The 19,362-nt window shown below is 42.1% G+C and overlaps 2 protein-coding genes across 3 annotated transcripts; both read left to right on the top strand.

Annotated features, from left to right (window-relative positions):
* Positions 1-2,854: 2,854 nt before the first annotated feature.
* LOC306995313 (uncharacterized protein) lies at positions 2,855-7,364 on the top strand. The gene is made up of 9 exons (XM_079606818.1): positions 2,855-3,207; positions 3,889-4,212; positions 4,309-4,659; positions 4,776-4,799; positions 5,155-5,229; positions 6,624-6,652; positions 6,744-6,818; positions 6,967-7,035; positions 7,156-7,364. The coding sequence occupies exons 1-9, from the start codon at positions 3,147-3,149 to the stop codon at positions 7,231-7,233; spliced, it is 1,086 nt and encodes a 361-aa protein (XP_079462944.1). The 5' UTR covers positions 2,855-3,146; the 3' UTR covers positions 7,234-7,364.
* A 2,547-nt stretch (positions 7,365-9,911) lies between these two features.
* Positions 9,912-19,128, top strand: LOC306995304 (uncharacterized protein). 2 transcript variants are annotated; one of them, XM_079606795.1, is made up of 9 exons: positions 9,912-11,404; positions 11,682-12,002; positions 12,075-12,410; positions 13,739-13,831; positions 14,304-14,378; positions 16,955-16,983; positions 17,073-17,147; positions 17,299-17,367; positions 17,552-19,128. In XM_079606795.1, exons 1-9 carry the CDS (start codon positions 11,314-11,316, stop codon positions 17,639-17,641), a joined length of 1,179 nt encoding a protein of 392 aa, XP_079462921.1. In that variant the 5' UTR covers positions 9,912-11,313; the 3' UTR covers positions 17,642-19,128. The 2 variants fall into 2 exon arrangements, with proteins under 2 accessions (XP_079462921.1, XP_079462920.1); XM_079606794.1 differs by having other exon boundaries at positions 13,739-13,834.
* The last annotated feature ends 234 nt before the right edge of the window (positions 19,129-19,362 follow it).

The raw sequence follows: 19,362 nt of genomic DNA, 5'->3' as shown, positions 1-19,362 counted from the left end.
AAGATGAACAGCTAAGAACTATTAAGAACACATTTTGTAGATTAAGCGACCTGTCTCAAAAGTATAAAGATCACACCAAACTCTTTAATTTTTAATATTGCACAATGGCCGAAAACACAGCATGGCAGTAATCAATACAATTGATGGAGACTGTTGCAACACTGTAAGAATCACTACACTAGGGATTGGCGACAGTATTACAAAACATAAATACACAGACATAAATACACAATGAAATAATATCAACCTGATCAAGGAAAGAAACTTCAAGTCCACGTGGGCATTAGACGAGGCTGTGACGGGACATAAGCATCAGCGTGACTCAAAGAGCTGTGTTAAGGAGACTTCTCTCACTCAGCCTGTCTAAACACATGCAAAGAGGACCTTAAAACACAACACATCGATTCAAATATGTTAAAATACAGAGACCCACTGAAAAAAGGGAGACTGGTCACCTGTTAGATTTATCCAATTATATTTAGTATGTTTTACTAAATGGTTTTATGTAAAACGTGATAGCATTGTGTTGACTAGACGTTATGTTCAGAAAGAGGGCACGAACATATTTTGCTAATGTGTGGATAAAGTGATTCAATCAAGTGAATACCAGTTCTCGTTTTATCTTCTATTGGTGAAACAAGAAATCTAGTAATCCAAGCGGAGTAGATGATGTGACAGCCGTATGAGAGAGACTGTGTTCCCCTGCGTGTAACGTCCGCCCGGATACTCCGCTCTCCCTCCCCCCGGGGATTCCCCAAAACATCGTAGATCGTCTCCGTATATTTTCCGTTGTGTTCCCTTTTTTTGCCTCTTGAACCATATTTTTTAACCGTTTTTGAACATCTTTGACGGATTGTGAGATAGGTGGGTTGAACTTGACACTGTTAACTCTTTCCGTTATTGTGGTCCAAGCTTTGCGTTTTTTTGCTATTGCGTTTGTAATCATTAAATTTGTTCATTAAAGTTGATTTAGCAGCATTGTATTCCTCTAATATACAAATATTTTCCACAAAGGAAAACTCAAAGACTGTATAGAAGTGTGACGAGCCGAGCGCGTACTGTCGGCCATTTTGTTTAAGTTGTTCAGTCTTATTTTTCCCACAAAGAAAAGCGATTTAGACTGTCTTAATAAAGGACTTAAAAGTGGATACAGGCTGGAACGAATGGTTAAATTGTGGGATCCTGACACTCAGTATGCACTAAAAATACAGATACGTGTGCAGTAAGTTAAACATTTGGTCACTGGTGATTCAAATATCCAGATGTCAGTTTTATATATTATATTTCTGTAAGATAAGCTATCCTGTGTTGCCGATTACGTCCTCCTCCAGCGGGCGTACGTTAGTTCTCAGAGTAATGAGACACATTACGCTCTGTCTCAACTGCCTGATCCACTTTTAAGTCCTTAAACACTCGTTTTTTGGGGTCGACAGCTTATAAAAACTTATTTCTGTGTTTCTTAGCTTGTTTGCTGTACACTTTGTCATACAGCAGCTTTTAGGCATTTTTCTGTCTTTAGTTAGAAGCAAGAAATTACAAGGAGGCAGCCTCTCGCAATGCAAAGTCAATGGAGACGGTTGGATTGTTTTCCCCCTGGGTGTGGGCGTGGCCTAAATATGCTCTGTCTCTATTGGTAACTATAGAGAAGGGAAAAAAACTACTTTGGGGGTGAGGTAGGCTACTTAGCCCCAGCCATGTTCATTTTTGTGGCGTAAAGACCCAAAATACTGCTTTGCCAGGAACTGCATTAATGTTTTAAGTTGTATGGTACATTTTGAGTAAGTTTAACCTTTTAGAAAAAAAACAAAGGAGAGAAATTATTTGTTTCTGTCTTTAAAGTTTATGGTTCTTTTGTTTATTGAGTATGTTGTACTTTGTGTTTTTGGTTTTTGTTTTGTTACATTTGATTATTTAGTTTGATTTATTTTCTTTCTAATGTGATCTCTCTTTGTTTCTTCTTTGTGTGTGTGTAGGCGCCATAGACAGTATATAAACTGGACACAGTGACCCCATAGGTTTCAACGGAGAGAAGTGAAGTCAATTAGAAGCACTCACTTCCTGATCGCCAGGCGAACTGCGCAGACTCAAACTGAGCTTGACGACGTAGATGTGACGTGAGCAACCTGTAGATCTTCTAGTCGCTGTGCCGAGAGAAATCTGAATCATTCCCTTCCGAATCTCGCAGAGACGGAGAGCGTGAGCATTAGCTGTCCATGAGCTAGCAGCGGGAAAAACTTTATCACTCTCTGTGGGCTTCTCCCTTGACTTTATGCCTCCACGTCCTCCCGATTGCTTGCGAGCTTCTCTGCCTGTCTACGGTAATTTCTTGACTTGTGCGACAGAGTCGCGCGGTTATGACGCAATCGTTAGCCTATTTTTACAAAAACTGCTTCTACGGGGCCATAACGTAAGATACAAGGTAATGGAGCCTTTTATACATTTTCGTGTTTCTTTAGAAATAAACAATGGACAAACGGTGTCTTTAAATGCCTCAGATGTAAAGTTATTAGCTGTCAAAGTGACGCCAAAATGAATGGGAGTCAATGGAATGCTAACAGCCAATGGCGGTGCCCGGGGAAGCTTCAGTGTCTTCCAGAACACTGCCCCCCTGGTAGGCGCTGAGCACTTCCTGAAGTGGGCAGGATCTCTGCTGCACATTGGGCTTATCTTCATCAAGGGTTGTCTCTATTGTTGTCATTATTTGCAGTGAACTCTGTGGATGTGATTCTGATTGGTGGGGTCCTTTTTTGTATCTGGTGCTGTCGACCGATTTGATTGTTCACTTTGTTTTAAAAAATGGTTGGCCAGCTATTTTAGCTTTAATAATTATTTTATTTTATTTTTAACAGGAACTCACGCCACTTGCCATTTTCTAAATATAACTTGTGTGTCTTTATTTGGATTGTTTTTCACGCTATTTCGGGGTGGCGTAGCCGCTAAGAATCGAGCCACTTGCTACATTAGCAATAATGAAGAGGACATTTCTACTGAAATACACTTGAATTCAAGTGAAGCAACACTTCTCAGAGTTTCAACACTCAGTTGATGAGATCAGAGGAAGTGACCAACCACAGGAGGAGCTGATGATGCTTACAGGAAGAGCTGTAACTATATATAATGAAGAGGAAGACTGACAGAAACAGAAAATGTCTGATAAGTGTGATCTGTGTCTGCTGGGACTGATCATTCTCTCTTCACTTCTCACAGGTAAAGAAATCTGTATTTTCTCTAAACACATTTAGTGGAGTTAGTCTGGAAAGAGTTCATTTGAACATGCTCAGTTTATTCTTGCACACATTCACGTTGTGATCTCAGAGTTGTGTATTGATACACACAGATCATACTGTATTATTCCTGATACTGGACATAGTGTCACTCAAACATCTGATGATGGAGAATTATCTTCATATTAAGAGTGTGTGAGTGATTTGAACAGCTCTCTGATAAAGACTAATAGTTTATTCTGGAGAGTGTGTTGTTTGCTTTAAATGAGGAAAAAAGGGTAACATTGTACAATAAGGGTATATGAATAATCATGCACTAATACCTGGATTAATACTTAACTCAACATGAACTAATGATAATTGAAAGCATGGATTCACTACATGTTAGACATGTTTGATAGTTAATGCATTTAACAATAACATGTATATATGGGATGAGCTCATATTGTGGCCATAGTGTGTGTGTGTGTGTGTGTGTGTGTGTGTGTGTGTGTGTGTGTGCTGTGAGTTACACTTTTAGCTCACTGTGACTCACATTGATGAGGTTGTGACAACATGGTGAGATCATTGTGGGATTAAAGTGTTCACTGGGCAAGTAAAGTCATGACTTTAAGTGAGGAAAAGAGATTGTATTTGAATCTTCTGCTTTTTACTTGTGTTTCAGGCACCAGTGGAGTGACTGAGACTGATGTGTTCATCAGTTCTGGTGAAAATGTGCGTCTGTCCTGTAATAATGCTCTTCCTGACTGCACATCAACTACATGGATCTACAACAGCTTCAGAGATTCAGCAGGGACAGTTGAACTGATTGCTGGAGGGAAAAAGAAGAACGACACAGAGAGACACGAGAGACTGAGTCTGGAGTCTGACTGCTCTCTGAACATCAAGAACGTCACAGAAGAAGATTATGGATCTTACATCTGCAGACAATATGTGAATGGACAGAAACATGGACCTGATGCTCGTGTTTATCTGCATGTTCTTCATGGTAAGTTTATGATTATGTGGTCAATTTAAAAAGAGCAGATTCTTTATTAAACTCAGATGATGATTGAAGAGTCTGTGATTTGTGTCTTGTGTTCAGTTTCAGTGTCTCCATCTTCATCATCTTCATCATCATCATCTTCATCCTCACAGACTGAGATCAGTCCAGGCCGCTCTGTGACTCTCTCCTGTCAGTTGTATTCATATTTCTCCTGTGATTATTGGGTCAGTTCTGAGGGATTTGAGATGTTGTGGGTGAATCAGACTGGTGTTGATCTGAAGACAGTCTCAAGATATCAGATATCATCATCATCATCATCATCAGATCACTGTATCATCATCACTCTGACTACAACACTCCTGAATGAAGATGACAACAGAGAGTGGAGATGTCAGCTTACTCACGGAGATCAACTCAAGATCTCAGTCAGATACACTGTCAAGTATTCAGGTGAGAAAACACTCTCATGAATCAGTGTTAGAAGTTATCCTGTGTGTTAACTAGTTCAAATATAATGGTAATATTGTACATTATGAATCATCTAATCAAACATTCATCCTTTACAGCTCCAGCAGTGAGTCCTTCTACAGGTACATGATGATGCTGATGCTTTTAAGCCATTGATGATGTTATTCACAGAACAGCTTTGTCTAACATAATTATGTAGAAAATATGAATGAATCACCATATAGACACTCTACCACAATATAATTAAATATGTAAGAGATGATGAAATATGTCAGTCTTTTTCCTTTTGTTTCTTGAAAGAAGAGCAATAAACAATAAATAAATCACAGGGCACAAATCTACATTCAGAGGTATACAGTCAGAATCGTTTGAAATCTCATTCCTGTCGTCATCTGTGCCGATGGCTTTTATCTTTGTCTATAATTGTCCCCAATCTGCCCTGTCCGTCTCTGACTCTGTGCTCGATCTCTTCTTCAGTCATAGTGATTTCTGTCGCTGCAGTCGCTGTTGTTCTTCTTGCTCTTCTCTGGCTGATCTGCAGAAAAAGACCCGGTAAGTTTTCAGATTTACTCCTTTACAACAATTAAAAACAGTTCAGATGAGCAAACACACACATCATGTTCAAACTGTAAGTATCATAGAAACATAAGATTATTCCTGCTGAGAATTCCTGTAATGTCAATCTCAACGAGTTATCAAGACAACAAATATTTACTCGTATTTCGTCCTTGCTGGACGCTATGGAGGAGACACTTTTTCCGCCTAGGGACCCTTACCCAATCATCCCAGGCTAGGGCCACAGAACATGTCGGTTCTGCTCACATACCACGTGTGATTGGATTGGTTCCCCATAGTGTCTAGCAAAGATGCAATACGAGTAAACATTTTGAAAGGGAATGACTCTGTTACTTACGTGACCTCAGTTCCATGAGATAACGGGAACGAGAATCGTCCTATGCAGTGTTGGGGAAAGTTACTTTTAAAAGTAATGCATTACTATATTGCGTTACTCCCTTAAAAAGTAACTAATTGCATTACTTAGTTACTTTTTTAGTGAAGTAAAGCATTAAGTTACTTTTGCGTTACTTTTTTCCCACCTGGGCTGGGCTTGTTTTTTTATAACACAAAAGTTCTATTTTTTGGCAAATTCACACCAAAAGTGAAATAATAATCCTCAGACTGAAGGAAATGTGTACAGTAGAGGAAAGCAAACAAGCAAACCTTTCTATCTATCTATAGTCATTTTTGCTTATTTAACTGAATCATCGAAGGTCAGAAGTACATTGGTCAATAAAGTGAGATTAAATGCATAAAAATATATGTTTTTTGTAAAAAGTGTAATGCCTCTGCACTTTGATTTGTCTCAACATGAGGACAGGAAGGAAGGAAAACAAAGAAACTTGCGTTACTTATTTGAAAAAGTTATTTTAAAAGTAATGCGTTACTTTACTAGTTACTTGAAAAAGTAATCCGATTACGTAACTCAAGTTACTTGTGATGCATTTCCCCAACACTGGTCCTATGTCACTACACGACTGGCGTTTGTCGAATTAAATATGATTCCTTTGGTGAAATGAGCTGGTTTTGTAGGCAGATGCCCCTGCCACGATTGGCTCGCGTAGACACGCTGCTTCGCCATAGGTTCATGCAGTTCCCACTGACCAGCCAATAGGTGCGCTCAGATTGCCGCTCTGTTATGGCTGTGCAGTGGCACTGCGTTTTTTAATTAAAGACTTCAAAATTCAGAGAAAAGGAGTTTCCCCCTTAGCATCTAGCAAAGACTCAATACTCGTTCCTGTTATCTCAGAGAACTGAGGTTATGTAAGTAACTGAGATATTTTTATCACTCACTTTAATGATTGAACAAAATCTTACTGTTAAGATTCTGTTTTGCACTTGTGTGTTTTATCATTGATAGTTATATTTGATGATGCAGTTGTTTTCAGATAATAAAAGAGGGACTGGCGACTCACCGGTGAGTTCAGTAATGCAGTGATTTAGATTTGATTTCTGTCTTTAAAGCTCAATAAAGTGTCATTAATGCAGTTTAACTGTTTGTTCTGAAGGTCAAAGATGAGAATGAACATAAAGGGACGTATGAGACGATCAACATGTCCATTCCTCCCGCCGCAAGAGCCAATGTGAGTCACTAAACCATCAAACATTATATTCACTGTCTGTTCTATAATGTGATTTAGAAGCTTTTGTGTTATTCTACATATTATAGTGAGAGATGTGTGTGTTCTGTGTGTTAAACTCGACTCTCTGCACGTTTGCATTGATGTTTAGGAGCAGAAAGATGATGTGACTTATTCTGAGGTCACTTCTTCCCATACAAAGCCAGTAAAATCACTCGATGTGAGTAGATACCAGCACATGAATTTGACTCTCAGATAAATGAAGCTCATGCACTAATAATAATAATAATAATCGCTGCTGTTCAAACATTTATGGACATAATCTGTGCTGTTCTTTCAGGATAATGATACAGTGACTTATGCTGCCATCAGAAGAAGAGAAGATCAACCGCAGGATGAACTTTACCCCATTCCCTGAACTAAATTCTCAATAGCCTAAACCGATTTGTTTAATAAATCACTCTTTCTGCAAAACCTTAAACAAGTTGAGGCAGTTAGACACTGTTTGCAAATCTCTAAACACATTCTCACTCATTAAAACACATGATGAAAAACTAATGTTTCAAATAAGTTTTGTGAAAACCCATCCATCCATCTTCTTCCGCTTATCCGGGGCCGGGTCGCGGGGGCAGCAGTCTAAGCAGAGATGCCCAGACTTCCCTCTCCCTAGCCACTTCCTCCAGCTCTTCCGGGGGGACTCCGAGGCGTTCCCAGGCCAGCCGGGAGACATAGTCTCTCCAGCGTGTCTTAGGTCTTCCCCGGGGTCTCCTCCCGGTGGGACGCGCCCGGAACACCTTCCCGGGAAGGCGTCCAGGAGGCATCCGGAACAGATGCCCGAGCCACCTCAGCTGACCCCTTTCGATGTGGAGGAGCACCGGCTCTACTCTGAGCTCCTCCCGAGTGACCGAGCTCCTCACCCTATCTCTAAGGGATCGCCCAGCCACCCTGCGGAGAAAGCTCATTTCGGCCGCCTGTATCCGGGATCTTGTTCTTTCGGTCATGACCCAAAGCTCATGACCATAGGTGAGAGTAGGAACGTAGATTGACCGGTAAATCGAGAGCTTCGCCTTACGGCTCAGCTCTTTCTTCACCACGACAGACCGATACATCGACCGCATTACTGCAGAAGCTGCACCGATCCGTCTGTCAATCTCCCATTCCATCCTTCCCTCACTCGTGAACAAAACCCCAAGATACTTAAACTCCTCCACTTGAGGCAGGAACTCTCCACCAACCTGAAGTAGGCAAGCCACGTTTTTCTGACTGAGGACCATGGCCTCGGATTTGGAGGTGCTGATTCTCATCCCAGCCGCTTCACAGTCGGCTGCAAACCGTTCTAGTGCATGCTGAAGGTCCTGGTCTGAAGGGGCCAACTCGACAACATCATCTGCAAAGAGCAGAGATGAAATCGTGTTGTTCCCAAACCCGACACCCTCCGGCCCCTGGCTGCGCCTAGAAATTCTGTCCATAAAAATTATGAACAGAACCGGTGACAAAGGGCAGCCCTGCCGGAGTCCAACATGCACCGGGAAGAAGTCTGACTTACTGCCGGCAATGCGAACCAAGCTCCTGCTTCGGTCGTACAGGGACCGGACAGCCCTTAGCAAAGGACCCCATACTCCCGGAGCACCCTCCACAGGCCGCCATGAGGGACACAGTCGAATGCCTTCTCCAAATCCACAAAGCACATGTGGATTGGTTGGGCAAACTCCCATGAACCCTCCAGCACCCTGTAGAGGGTATAGAGCTGGTCCAGTGTTCCACGGCCTGGACGAAAACCGCAATGTTCCTCCTGGATCCGAGGTTCTACTATCGGCCGTATTCTCCTCTCCAGTACCCTGGCATAGACTTTCCCAGGGAGGCTGAGAAGTGTGATCCCCCTGTAGTTGGAACACACCCTCCGGTCCCCTTTCTTAAAAAGAGGGACCACCACTCCGGTCTGCCATCCCAGAGGCACTGTCCCCGACTCCCACGCGATGCTGCAGAGACGTGTCAGCCAAGACAGCCCCACAACATCCAGAGACTTGAGGTACTCAGGGCGGATCTCATCCACCCCCGTCCGGCGCCTCAGGATAGGGAAGCAGTGCCCTACCACTGCTGTCTACAGTGGAGGTGGGCAGCTGTTGACCTCAACTGGGGATGTCGTCGGACGGTGGAAGGAATACTTCGAGGATCTCCTCAATCCCGCCATCACGTCTTCCATTGAGGAAGCAGAGGTTTTGTGAAAACAAAATGTCAAAATATGGGTGAAATAATGTCCCATTGTTATTCAACGTAGAGATATATTTATGTAAACATTTTATTACAAAGTTATTCTGACCTGTACTTATTGAAATATATAAAATAATCAGCACATTGAAATTAGCAAGCCACATTATTTGAATGTGAAATGAGTCAAGAAACTCAAGTGATGAACTGGTATTTGGTGTTTGTGTGTTAATAAAGTCTGGATCCGATATATTTTCTCATGGCTGGAGAGAGTAAAGCAGAACATTATAATCCATGTGTAGAAACTCTTCTAGAAGACAGTTCATATCTGCTTTACAGACGCTCATGTGCAAATACTTTCTGTTTGATCAAACTGGAGCTGATGCTAATAATTACTTTATAATACTTTAAAAACTGTTTAAGAATTGAGGAGTCATGGATTATAACTTTTCAGTAACAAACCAATTTTATTACTAATAATTATATTCATAGAATTGAACTGCATGCAGGATATATAAAATAAAGAAGTGAAACTAACATTAATGCTCTCGTGTGCAAAAGTAGAGCCTATTGTGTTCAGTCTGAAGCGTTCAGAGCAGATGTGTGGTGAACAATATACACTTCTCACACTGAAAAACATGTTTCTCTGTCCTGTAAAAGCTGATCTCTCTTAAGTTAGTGGCTAAGGGCTATGGTTATGGTTAGGGTATGGCATGGTACATCACCATAAGATGCTCTTGAGGGACAGTTCCTATTACTACAGTATAAATGTAGCCTACTGTAAATTATAAGGGTAGTGAGGTTTGTGTCACGTGTAAATGAGTAAATGAGTAAATGAGTGGCTGAGCTATCGCTCCGCTACAGTATATAAGCCAAGCCTCTGGGGGTGTCATGGTGGAAAGCCCACCTCTTTCTTTAGTGGCTGCGTACTATGGTGGTGTGTGTTTTTAGCATGTAGCTTAGCCGTTTGATCTCAGTGTTATTCAGTGATATAATGCAATTTTACGTGTTTAGTGTGACGTTGGGTTACCAAGGCTGGTGGTGTGTGGTGCGCTGTTTGGTCTCTGAGTTTTAATATATTTGAAATAAACATTGTGTGGTTGAAAACACTGAAAAGTTGTGATATATGACAGCATCCGTCTCTGGCTCAGCGCCAACCAACAGTTGATCACGTGATGCACTGACCGTTCTTCTCACACTCGTACGCTCCAGGGACCAGCCAAGAATGATCACACATGTGTGATCGTACGTGCGAAAGGTTGAAGCAAAGTGAAAAGAAAGCAAAGAAATGTTGGCCAACTATTTTAGCTTTCATAAAAGATAATTTTTTTGAACGGGAACTCACTCCTCTTTCCCTTTTCTAAGGCCCCATTTACACTGCATGGTTCAAGTGACCCAATTCCTCTCATGTGGCACAGACCAGATAGGCAAACGTGTAAGCAGGAAAAAAAGCACATGGATTCCGATATTCTCACTCATATGTGGAAATAAATCGGATATGAATCGGATACGTGCATTTGCGTCTGCCATGTAAGCAGACAAATCGGATATACCCCAGTTAATGCGAGTCGTACGTCATTAAAAAAGGGACATTAACTCAGGTGGACACGAACTGTGATCACATGACTTATTAATGGCGCGATGGAGGACGAAGGATCATCAACACAGTGGAGTAATGCGGAGGTTGTGTGTCTTTGGGGCGAAGAGACAGTGCAGGCAAAAATGCAGGGTTGTTTCCGAAATAAGTCTGTGTTTGAAGAGATTTCAGGAGAGATGGGGAGGCACGGTTTTAAGCGCTCGTGGCTATAGTGCCAACGTAAAAAATAAAACACTGGATAATCATTTTGTCTGCATCCATTGCATATCCATTGCTTTACTTCCTTTTCCGGGTCAGAACGTCTACATTAAGTTGTTTCGGCAGTGTATAGTGTAAATGAGGGTAAATATGGGTCAATTTTAAAAGATGACGTAAGCAGGTCGTCAAAAAAATCCGATATAGTCAGCAAGTCAGAAATGGGCATCAAGACCTGCAGTGTAAATGCAGCCTAAGTGGAACTTGTGAGTCTTTATTTGGATTGTTTTCCCCGTCATTTCGGGGTGACATAGTCGCTAAGAATCAAGCCACTTGCTACATAAGCATTAATGAAAAATACATTTGTACTGAAATCCACTTGAATCCAAGTGAAGCAACACTTCTCAGGGTTTCATCACTCAGTCTGTTAGACGAGAGGAAGTTCACGACCAGAGGAGGAGCTGATGATGTTTAAAGGAGGAGCTGTAACTATAAATAATGAAGAGAAAGACTGACCGACATAAAAACATGTCTGATAAGTGTGATCTGTGTCTGCTGGGACTGATCATTCTCTCTTCACTTCTCACAGGTAAAGACATCTGTATTTTCTCTAAACACATTTAGTGGAATTAGTCTGGAAAGAGTTCATTTGAACATGCTCAGTTTATTCTTGCACACATTCACGTTGTGATCTCTGAGTTGTGTATAGATACATATAGATCATACTGTATTATTCCTGATACTGGACATTAGAATTAGAAAAAATGTATGATGTATGATTTGAATCTTCTACTTTTTCTGCTATGGTTTATGGTTTCATTTATTAATATATATCATAATGATCACTGAGATATACTGTGTTTCAGGCACCAGTGGAGTGGATGATCATGAGTTCATCAGTTCTGGTGGAAATGTGCGTCTGTCCTGTAATAAAACTCTTCCTGACTGCAAATCAACTACATGGCTCTACTATAACAGATTCAGACATTCAGCAGCAGTTGAAGTGTTTACTTTAGGGATAAAGAATAAAGACACAGAGAGACATGAGAGACTGAGTCTGGAGTCTGACTGCTCTCTGAACATCAAGAACGTCACAGAAGAAGATTATGGATTTTACATCTGCAGACAATATGTGAATGGCGGACAACAAGGACCTGATGCTCGTGTTTATCTGCATGTTCTTCATGGTAAGTTTATGTGGAAAATTAAAAAAACTCAGATGGTGATTGAAGAGTCTGTCATTTGTGTCTTGTGTTCAGTTTCAGTGTCTCCATCATCATCATCATCTTCATCCTCACAGACTGAGATCAGTCCAGGCCGCTCTGTGACTCTCTCCTGTCAGTTGTATTCATATACTGTATTATCCTGTGATGATTTGGTCAGTTCTGGGGGTCTTGAGCTGTTGTGGGTGAATGAGGCTGGTGTTGGTCTGAAGACAGACTCCAGATATCAGATATCATCATCATCATCAGATCACTTTATCATCACTCTGACTACAACACTCCTGGATGAAGATGACAACAGAGAGTGGAGATGTCGGCTTACTCACGGAGATCAACTCAAGACCTCAGTCAGATACACTGTCAAGTATTCAGGTGAGCAAACACTCATGAATCAGTGTTAGAAGTTATCCTGTGTGTTAACTAGGGGTGTGACGAGACCGTTATCTCACGAGACAAGACAAAGACGAGATTGGGTTCACGAGAACGAGACGAGACGAGATTTTTGCACAATATTTGATAGAACTCCTCAATGACAAAATTCATGACTGGAAAAATAGTCTGCAGGTGCATTTTGAAATAATGAATGTCATTTCAGTTCTACTTTGAGTATGAATTATCAAATACATTAAAATACAACAATATAGAAGCACTGTAAAGGTTTTACCACAAACTCAACTGACTAGCTTCTCTCAAGTATGATTTCACACGGGTCTCTTCAGACCTTACTGTACATTATGAGCTTCCAGAACTTCTGAGGCTGTGTGTGACCTCCAAATAAAACTACTTTTCACAAATTGAAAAATAGAAATAAAAACTGTATAAAACAACAGTTTTTCTTAGTCTTATTAGTGCAAACGATAATTAAGTGCAAGTGCAACCATAATCAAAGTAGGCCAACTCTCTCTATATTCAAAGTGCAAGCAGAGACCAAATCAGAGACCAGAGCCACAACTATAACGTCCAGAGATAGATTTGATATTGGGAGACGGGCTATTGTATGCAGTCTAATTTGCGCGCATCGTGTTTTACTTTCATTTTCACTCCGTAGTGGCGGTGCTGAACGCGCGTTCAACAAGATAAGGGGCCATTCACACAGAATGCGTTTTTGCTGTGTAAAATGCGATACGCTGGCAGTAGAATGGGGGAACGGAGTTTAACTTGAGCGCCGCGTTTTTAGAATGCTGTGTCATGCGCGAGACGCTGCAAAAGATGCAAGACGCGAGCGCAAGGTTACACATCCGTCTAGCGTGTTTACATAGAAAAACAATGGAAAAGTACCGCACTGGAATGGAAAAACACGTTCTGTGTGAACCGCCATCTCAGACATATCAAGACATCTCATTCTCAGAAGACATCTCAGATCGACTCTGTTGCGCAACAAATCCTCCGCCATCGTAACGCGATCAGTGAACTGTGATTCCTGCAGCACTGTCACAGTCTGTGTGCGACTGCAACGCGTGCTGGATGAGCAGAGTAGATGTTTACAATACAATAGCAAAACGACAGTGGAGGCGGTGCCGCGGTGTACACCGTAATGTAATGTGAACGTGGCAAATTCTTTGCTAATCATGGCAATATCGCGCGACACAGCTTTTCACTCGACGAGAAATCTCGTCACATTTTAGTCTCGCGAGATCTCGTTAACTAATTCAAATATAATGGTAATATTGTACAGTATGAATAAACCTTCATCTTCACAGCTCAAGCTGGTTCAACGACACCAGTGAGTCCAGTCCACATCACACACTCTCAGGATCCCTCAACTATAAACACACCAGAAACTTCTACACGAGGAGGTACATTATTATTCTGATGCTTTTAAGCCATTGATGATGTTATTCACAGAACAGCTTTGTATATAATTCATAATTCTGTAGAAAATTTATAGACACTCTACCACAATATATATAATGAAATATTGAAAATAGAGCACTCCTAGCTTTCCTGTAGCTCAAAATGCTAGTGCTTGCAACACCAAGGTCATGGGTTCAATTCCCAGGGAAAGCAAGAACTGATAGGAATGTAAAAATGTGTACTATGAAATGCAATATAAATGGCTTTGAATAAAAGCGTCTGCCAAATGCATAAATGTAAATGTAGAGCAATAAACAAATCAATCATAACGCACAAATCTACATTTAGGGGTATACAGTCAGAATAATTTTAAATCACATTCCTGTCGTGATCTGTGCCAATGGCTTTTGTCTTTGTCTATAATGGTCCCCAATCTGCCCTGTCCGTCTCTGTGCTCGATCTCTTCTTCAGTCATAGTGATTTCTGTCGCTGCAGTCGCGGTTTTCCTTCTTGCTCTTCTCTGGCTGATCTGCAGAAAAAGAGCTGGTGAGTTTTCAGATTTACTCCATACAAACACATCATGTTCAGACTGTAAGTATCATAGAAACATGGATTATATGAAATGATCAAACAGAAGTTTATTCCTGCTGAGAATTCCTGTAATGTTCCCTTTCGAAACCTTTGCTAGACACTATGGAGGAAACTCCTTTTCTCCGAATTTTTAAGTCTTTAATTCAAAAACGCAGTTCCACTGCACACCTATAACAGTGCAGCGATCTGAGCATGTCTGTTGGTTTGTCATTGGGAACTGCATGAATCTATGGCGAAGCAGCGTGAGCCCTTCTGTCTCAGGAAATCCCACGCAGAAGCCACACTCACCGAGACGAGCTGCTCTCACTGCGAGAGTATATCTCTGTGCTCTCTTTTCAGAGAGCAGCTCCAACCCTTGTGCTCTGCTGTTCCCAGGAAACTCTGAGAAAGAAACGTCAGAGGACGATCGGACACAAGCGAGCTCATGCCGGCCCAGCCCCCGCGTGCCTCACTCTGCCCCTTCAGCCGCCGCCGGGCGGCTTACGCGTCCTCTGGCTAAGTGAGCTCAGCTCTTCATACCATGGCGGTCCTCCAAGTGTATTTCAGGCCAAACTCCTCCGGCCTATGGACCAGTCTGAATCAGACCCAGACACATTTCGTGACCTCCACAGCGCTACAGACCTGGCCCTGCGTGCCACAAAGGCCACCGCCCAAGATATCGGACAAGCCATTTGTTGCATAATCTGACGGAGATTCAGGACGCAGACAGGACTGTTTTCCTTCACTCCCCAATCTCCACCACTGGTCTCTTTGACCCGTGGTTGACGGCATCACTGAGCGGCACAGTCTTCGCAAGCAATGCAGCACTTCCTACCCAAAGACTCTGCTACATCGAGTCGCCAGAAAATAGTGTTGCGACTCAGCAGCCAGACAAGCCAGCGCCTCCCCCAGCCTAAGTGCTTCCCTCCTCAAAGCCAGGGACGGCCGTTCAAGTTACTAACTTTAAAACAAATCCTCTCGCAAGTACTCCCAGGGGATTGTTTTTTTCAGCATACTTTCATATCCAGATAGCCTCTCATCACAGACCGTTCTTGAGGTTCGCGCTCGAAGGGGTGGCCTACCAGTATACGGTCCTGCCGTTCTGACTCTTCCTGGCCCACACACTTTTACGAAGTGCATTGATGCAACACTTTCCCCCCTGACAGAAGGGGATGCGCATCCTGAATTACCTCGACGACTGGCTCATCTTGGCCCAGTCGGAGTAAAGAGGGTCGCACACCGGACGAGAAGCACATCGCCAAGTCTTTAAAATTCGAACAGATTATTCTCTGCGTCTTCTCTACCATTCACCGTCAGTCCGCGGCGCCCAGCAATGGCTCAGGACCTTGTTCAAAATCCTGCCGTGCCACAGAGCGCCATTTACATAGTTTTACATTAAATTTACATTTATTTGTCTCAAATCGTCGTTAATGTATACTGACTTCAACCTGTGCTGCAATATACATTTAGTTTTACATTCATTTACAGAAAAAAGCTGCTTGAATGAAAATAGCTGATGTTATTGGATTTTCAGGTGATATTCTCAATTCATTCAGTTAACAGACGGTAAAGTGTTCAGACTGCAGACTTAGCAACGATTGTATTTAATTGTACAATACAATCATAACATAGTACAGACATGATCTTAATTCCATAATGTCCTTAAACATGACAATATTGCTGGCCATAAACTGAGAAAGTGCGCGTCCGGTGTGCGATATCTCGAGTTGTCCTAGACGCGTTGTGGCGTGGCGCTGCACTTCTCGTCCGGTGTGTGACCCCCTTAAGAATTAATTTCTCACAAATATCAACTGCCTGAAAATGAAGCTGGTTTTTCTGGCCCTCAAAACCTTCTTACCAGACCTAATAGGAAACCACGTCTTAGTCCCGTCAGACAACATGGTGGTTGTGTCCTACATAAACCACCAAGGTGGACTCAGGTCACGGACTGGTACAGACTAGCCCAACGCCTTTTATCATGGGCACAATGCAACCTGCACTCTGTGAGAGCGGTGCATGTGCCGGGCAGACTGAACCATTGGTTCCCTATAGTGATTAGCAAAGACGCAATACAAGTAAACATTTCGAAAGGGAACGTCTCGGTTACTTACGCAACCGCAGTTCCCTGAGATAATGTGAACGAGTATTGCGTAGACAGCCATGCTATGTCGCTACACGAATGGGGTTCTTCGCTTCAGTCGAATTAATCTCGGGGGGATGCGTCATGATTGGCTCGTGCCGACACGCTGCTTCGTCATAGGTTCATGCAGTTCCCAGTGACCAGCCAATATACACGGTCAGATCGCTGCACTGTTATGGTTGTGCAGTGGCACTAAATTTTTTAATTAAAGGCTTCAAAATTCAGAGAAAAGGAGTTTCCCCCATAGCGTCTAGCAAAGACGCAATAGTCTTTCCTGTTATCGCAGGGAACCGAGGTTATGTAAGTAATCAAGACGTTTTTATCACTCACTTTAGTGATTGAACACTTTTTTTGTGTTAACATTCTGTGTTTTATCATAAATACTTTTATTTGATGATGCAGTTGTTTTCAGATAATAAAAGAGGGACTGGCGACTCACCGGTGAGTTCAGTAATGCAGATTTAGATTTGATTTCTGTCTTTAAAGCTCAATAAAGTGTCATTAATGCAGTTTAACTGTTTGTTCTGAAGGTCAAAGATGAGAATGAACATAAAGGGACGTATGAGACGATCAACCAGTCCATTCCTCCCGCCGCAAGAGCCAATGTGAGTCACTAAACCATCAATCATTACGTTCACTGTCTATTCTTTAATGTGATTCACTAAAAGCTTTTGTGTTGTTCTACATATTATAGTGAGAGATGTGTGTGTTCTGTGTGTTAAACTCGACTCTCTGCACGTTTGTATTGATGTTTAGGAGCAGACAGATGATGTGACTTATTCTGAGATCACTTCTTCCCATACAAAGCCAGTAAAATCGCTCGATGTGAGTAGATACCAACACATTCCCTTCCCTTCATCACTGTCCACTAATCACTGCAGCTTATCTCATCTACATGCTGCTGACATGAGTTTGACTCTCAGATAAATGAAGCTCATGTGCTAATAATAATAATAATAATAATAATCGCTGCTGTTCAAACACTGATGGACAGAATCTGTTCTTTCAGGATCATAATGATACAGTGACTTATGCTGCCGTCAGAAGAAGAGAAGATCAACCGCAGGATGAACTTTACGCCTCGGTGAACAAGAACTAGACCTTCACAAATAAACATTAATGATACAGATCATGAGCTCATCATATCAGGAGCAGACGGGATGATTTCATCCCTCTGGTGTTTGGAGGAATTATATATTTGTATATGAACATGCTGATATTTGTTGAATGTACTGGGAATATAAATGAGATAAATTGTGAATCATCGTCTGGTCTGTAGTCGGTCAGAGCACAGAATCTCTTCTATATCATCACAGCTCATGGCTTAACCCTCCTGTCCCTCCCTGATCCCTAATGAATTCTGGGGTCATTTCGTCAGCAGTGGCTTGACTCTTTGTCTTTGTGTTTTGATTTCTCGTCTTATGATGTCTGTTGTGTCGGTCTTGTGTTAGCATGCTCCTTACTTGTTTTTGGTGTTCCTTGTTAGAAAAGGGGTAGTGTCAAGGGTTCTGTAACTTCTGTCTTGTTTATCTCTTGATTTTCTGACAGAGCCCTGAAACTCTTGCTTTGTCTTGTCTTTGTGTGGCCGCTCGGATTAATATGTGCTGGAAGCGTGCTGGAGTCGTGCGCTCTCTTGTCTGTGTGCCTTGTTTCATGTGCAGGGTGTGGTGTTTGGATCCCGGCACTTTGGTCTAGTTTGGCTTCGGTTCTGTCGGGATTTGGACATTCATGCTCGGCCGCGTGTTGTATTCTGTTGTGGGCGCACAGGATAAGCTTATGCTCGTTCTCGTGCACTCTGTCTTGTCGTGTGAGCATGAAGTTTCGAGTTCGCTCGGGCCGTACATTCTTCTGTCCGCGTGTTTTAATGTGTTTTGTGTAGTACGCGGTTCATGTTTACATCAGCTGCGTGCTTTCATGTCGTGTTTTGTCTTTTGCTGTGTAGCACACAGATTGTGTTTTACACTGGCTGTGTGTTTTCATGTCATGTTCTGTGTTAACATGCGGCTTATGAGTCCTCATTAGCTGTGTGTTCGTGTCTTGTTGTTTTGAGCTAACGGCGTGTCATTGTGTTTGCTGGCCATGTGCTCGTGTTTTTTTGTCATTTTTTGTTGTAAGCACATGGGCTTGTAATGTGTGTTTCCTTGTGCCATGTGCCCTCCTGTCGATTGTCTAACCCCGTCCATCTTTTTAGCTGATTATTGGTTCATTTTCCCCACCTCCCTCGTAACCTGCTTTGTTTGCTCCCTATTTACTTTCCTTGTGTTTACAGTCCTATACCAGATCGCCGTTGTATGAGCTTCATGTTTTCCTGCTCCTCAATAATGCTGTTCGCCATATTGGAACGATCAAAGCCGGTCTCTGAACACTCATGAGCACGTTGACTGGACGTCTGCAACCAGTTATGATTAACTAACAAATGTTACGTGCTGTTGTGTAAACATAAACATTATAATTGCTAACTAACACAACATTAAAAATTCACCATAGTTTAAATTAAAAACCTGGTCAGAGAAATGGGTGTGTTGAAAGGACTTTACGATTGATTGCGAAAGTTGCCTGTTCTACATAAAAGATAAGGTGCTATCCACTTGTTAAGTCTTGTGTCATGTGTTACTGCTTCCAGATCTAAACTCTCTGCCAGACATCAAATAATTGCCTAATATGAACAAATAATTGCCCTAATATAACTCTAATGTGGTGCGGGTGGCAATGATTCGCACATTGGATTCGTGAGACGGGACAATAACCAACCTTCTCACCTGAGCTGCTTCAGCACTCAAACACCGAGTGACAAGATGAGATGACCAATCAAATCACAGT

This window comes from Phoxinus phoxinus, assembly GCF_949152265.1.
Source record: "Phoxinus phoxinus genome assembly, chromosome: 1".
NCBI lineage: Eukaryota > Metazoa > Chordata > Actinopteri > Cypriniformes > Leuciscidae > Phoxinus > Phoxinus phoxinus.
The sequence above is the reverse complement of the archived record's forward strand: the minus strand, read 5'-3'. Positions and strand labels throughout refer to the sequence as shown.

Coding starts and splice junctions, on each gene's coding strand:
- LOC306995313 (XM_079606818.1), top strand. CDS start 3,147: ATGTCTGATAAGTGTGATCTGTGTCTGCTGGGACTGATCATTCTCTCT. Junction 4,660..4,775: donor ATACACTGTCAAGTATTCAG/GTGAGAAAACAC, acceptor CATCCTTTACAG/CTCCAGCAGTGAGTCCTTCT. Junction 7,036..7,155: donor AGCCAGTAAAATCACTCGAT/GTGAGTAGATAC, acceptor CTGTTCTTTCAG/GATAATGATACAGTGACTTA.
- LOC306995304 (XM_079606794.1), top strand. CDS start 11,314: ATGAAGAGAAAGACTGACCGACATAAAAACATGTCTGATAAGTGTGAT. Junction 16,984..17,072: donor GAGGGACTGGCGACTCACCG/GTGAGTTCAGTA, acceptor TTTGTTCTGAAG/GTCAAAGATGAGAATGAACA. Junction 17,148..17,298: donor CTCCCGCCGCAAGAGCCAAT/GTGAGTCACTAA, acceptor ATTGATGTTTAG/GAGCAGACAGATGATGTGAC.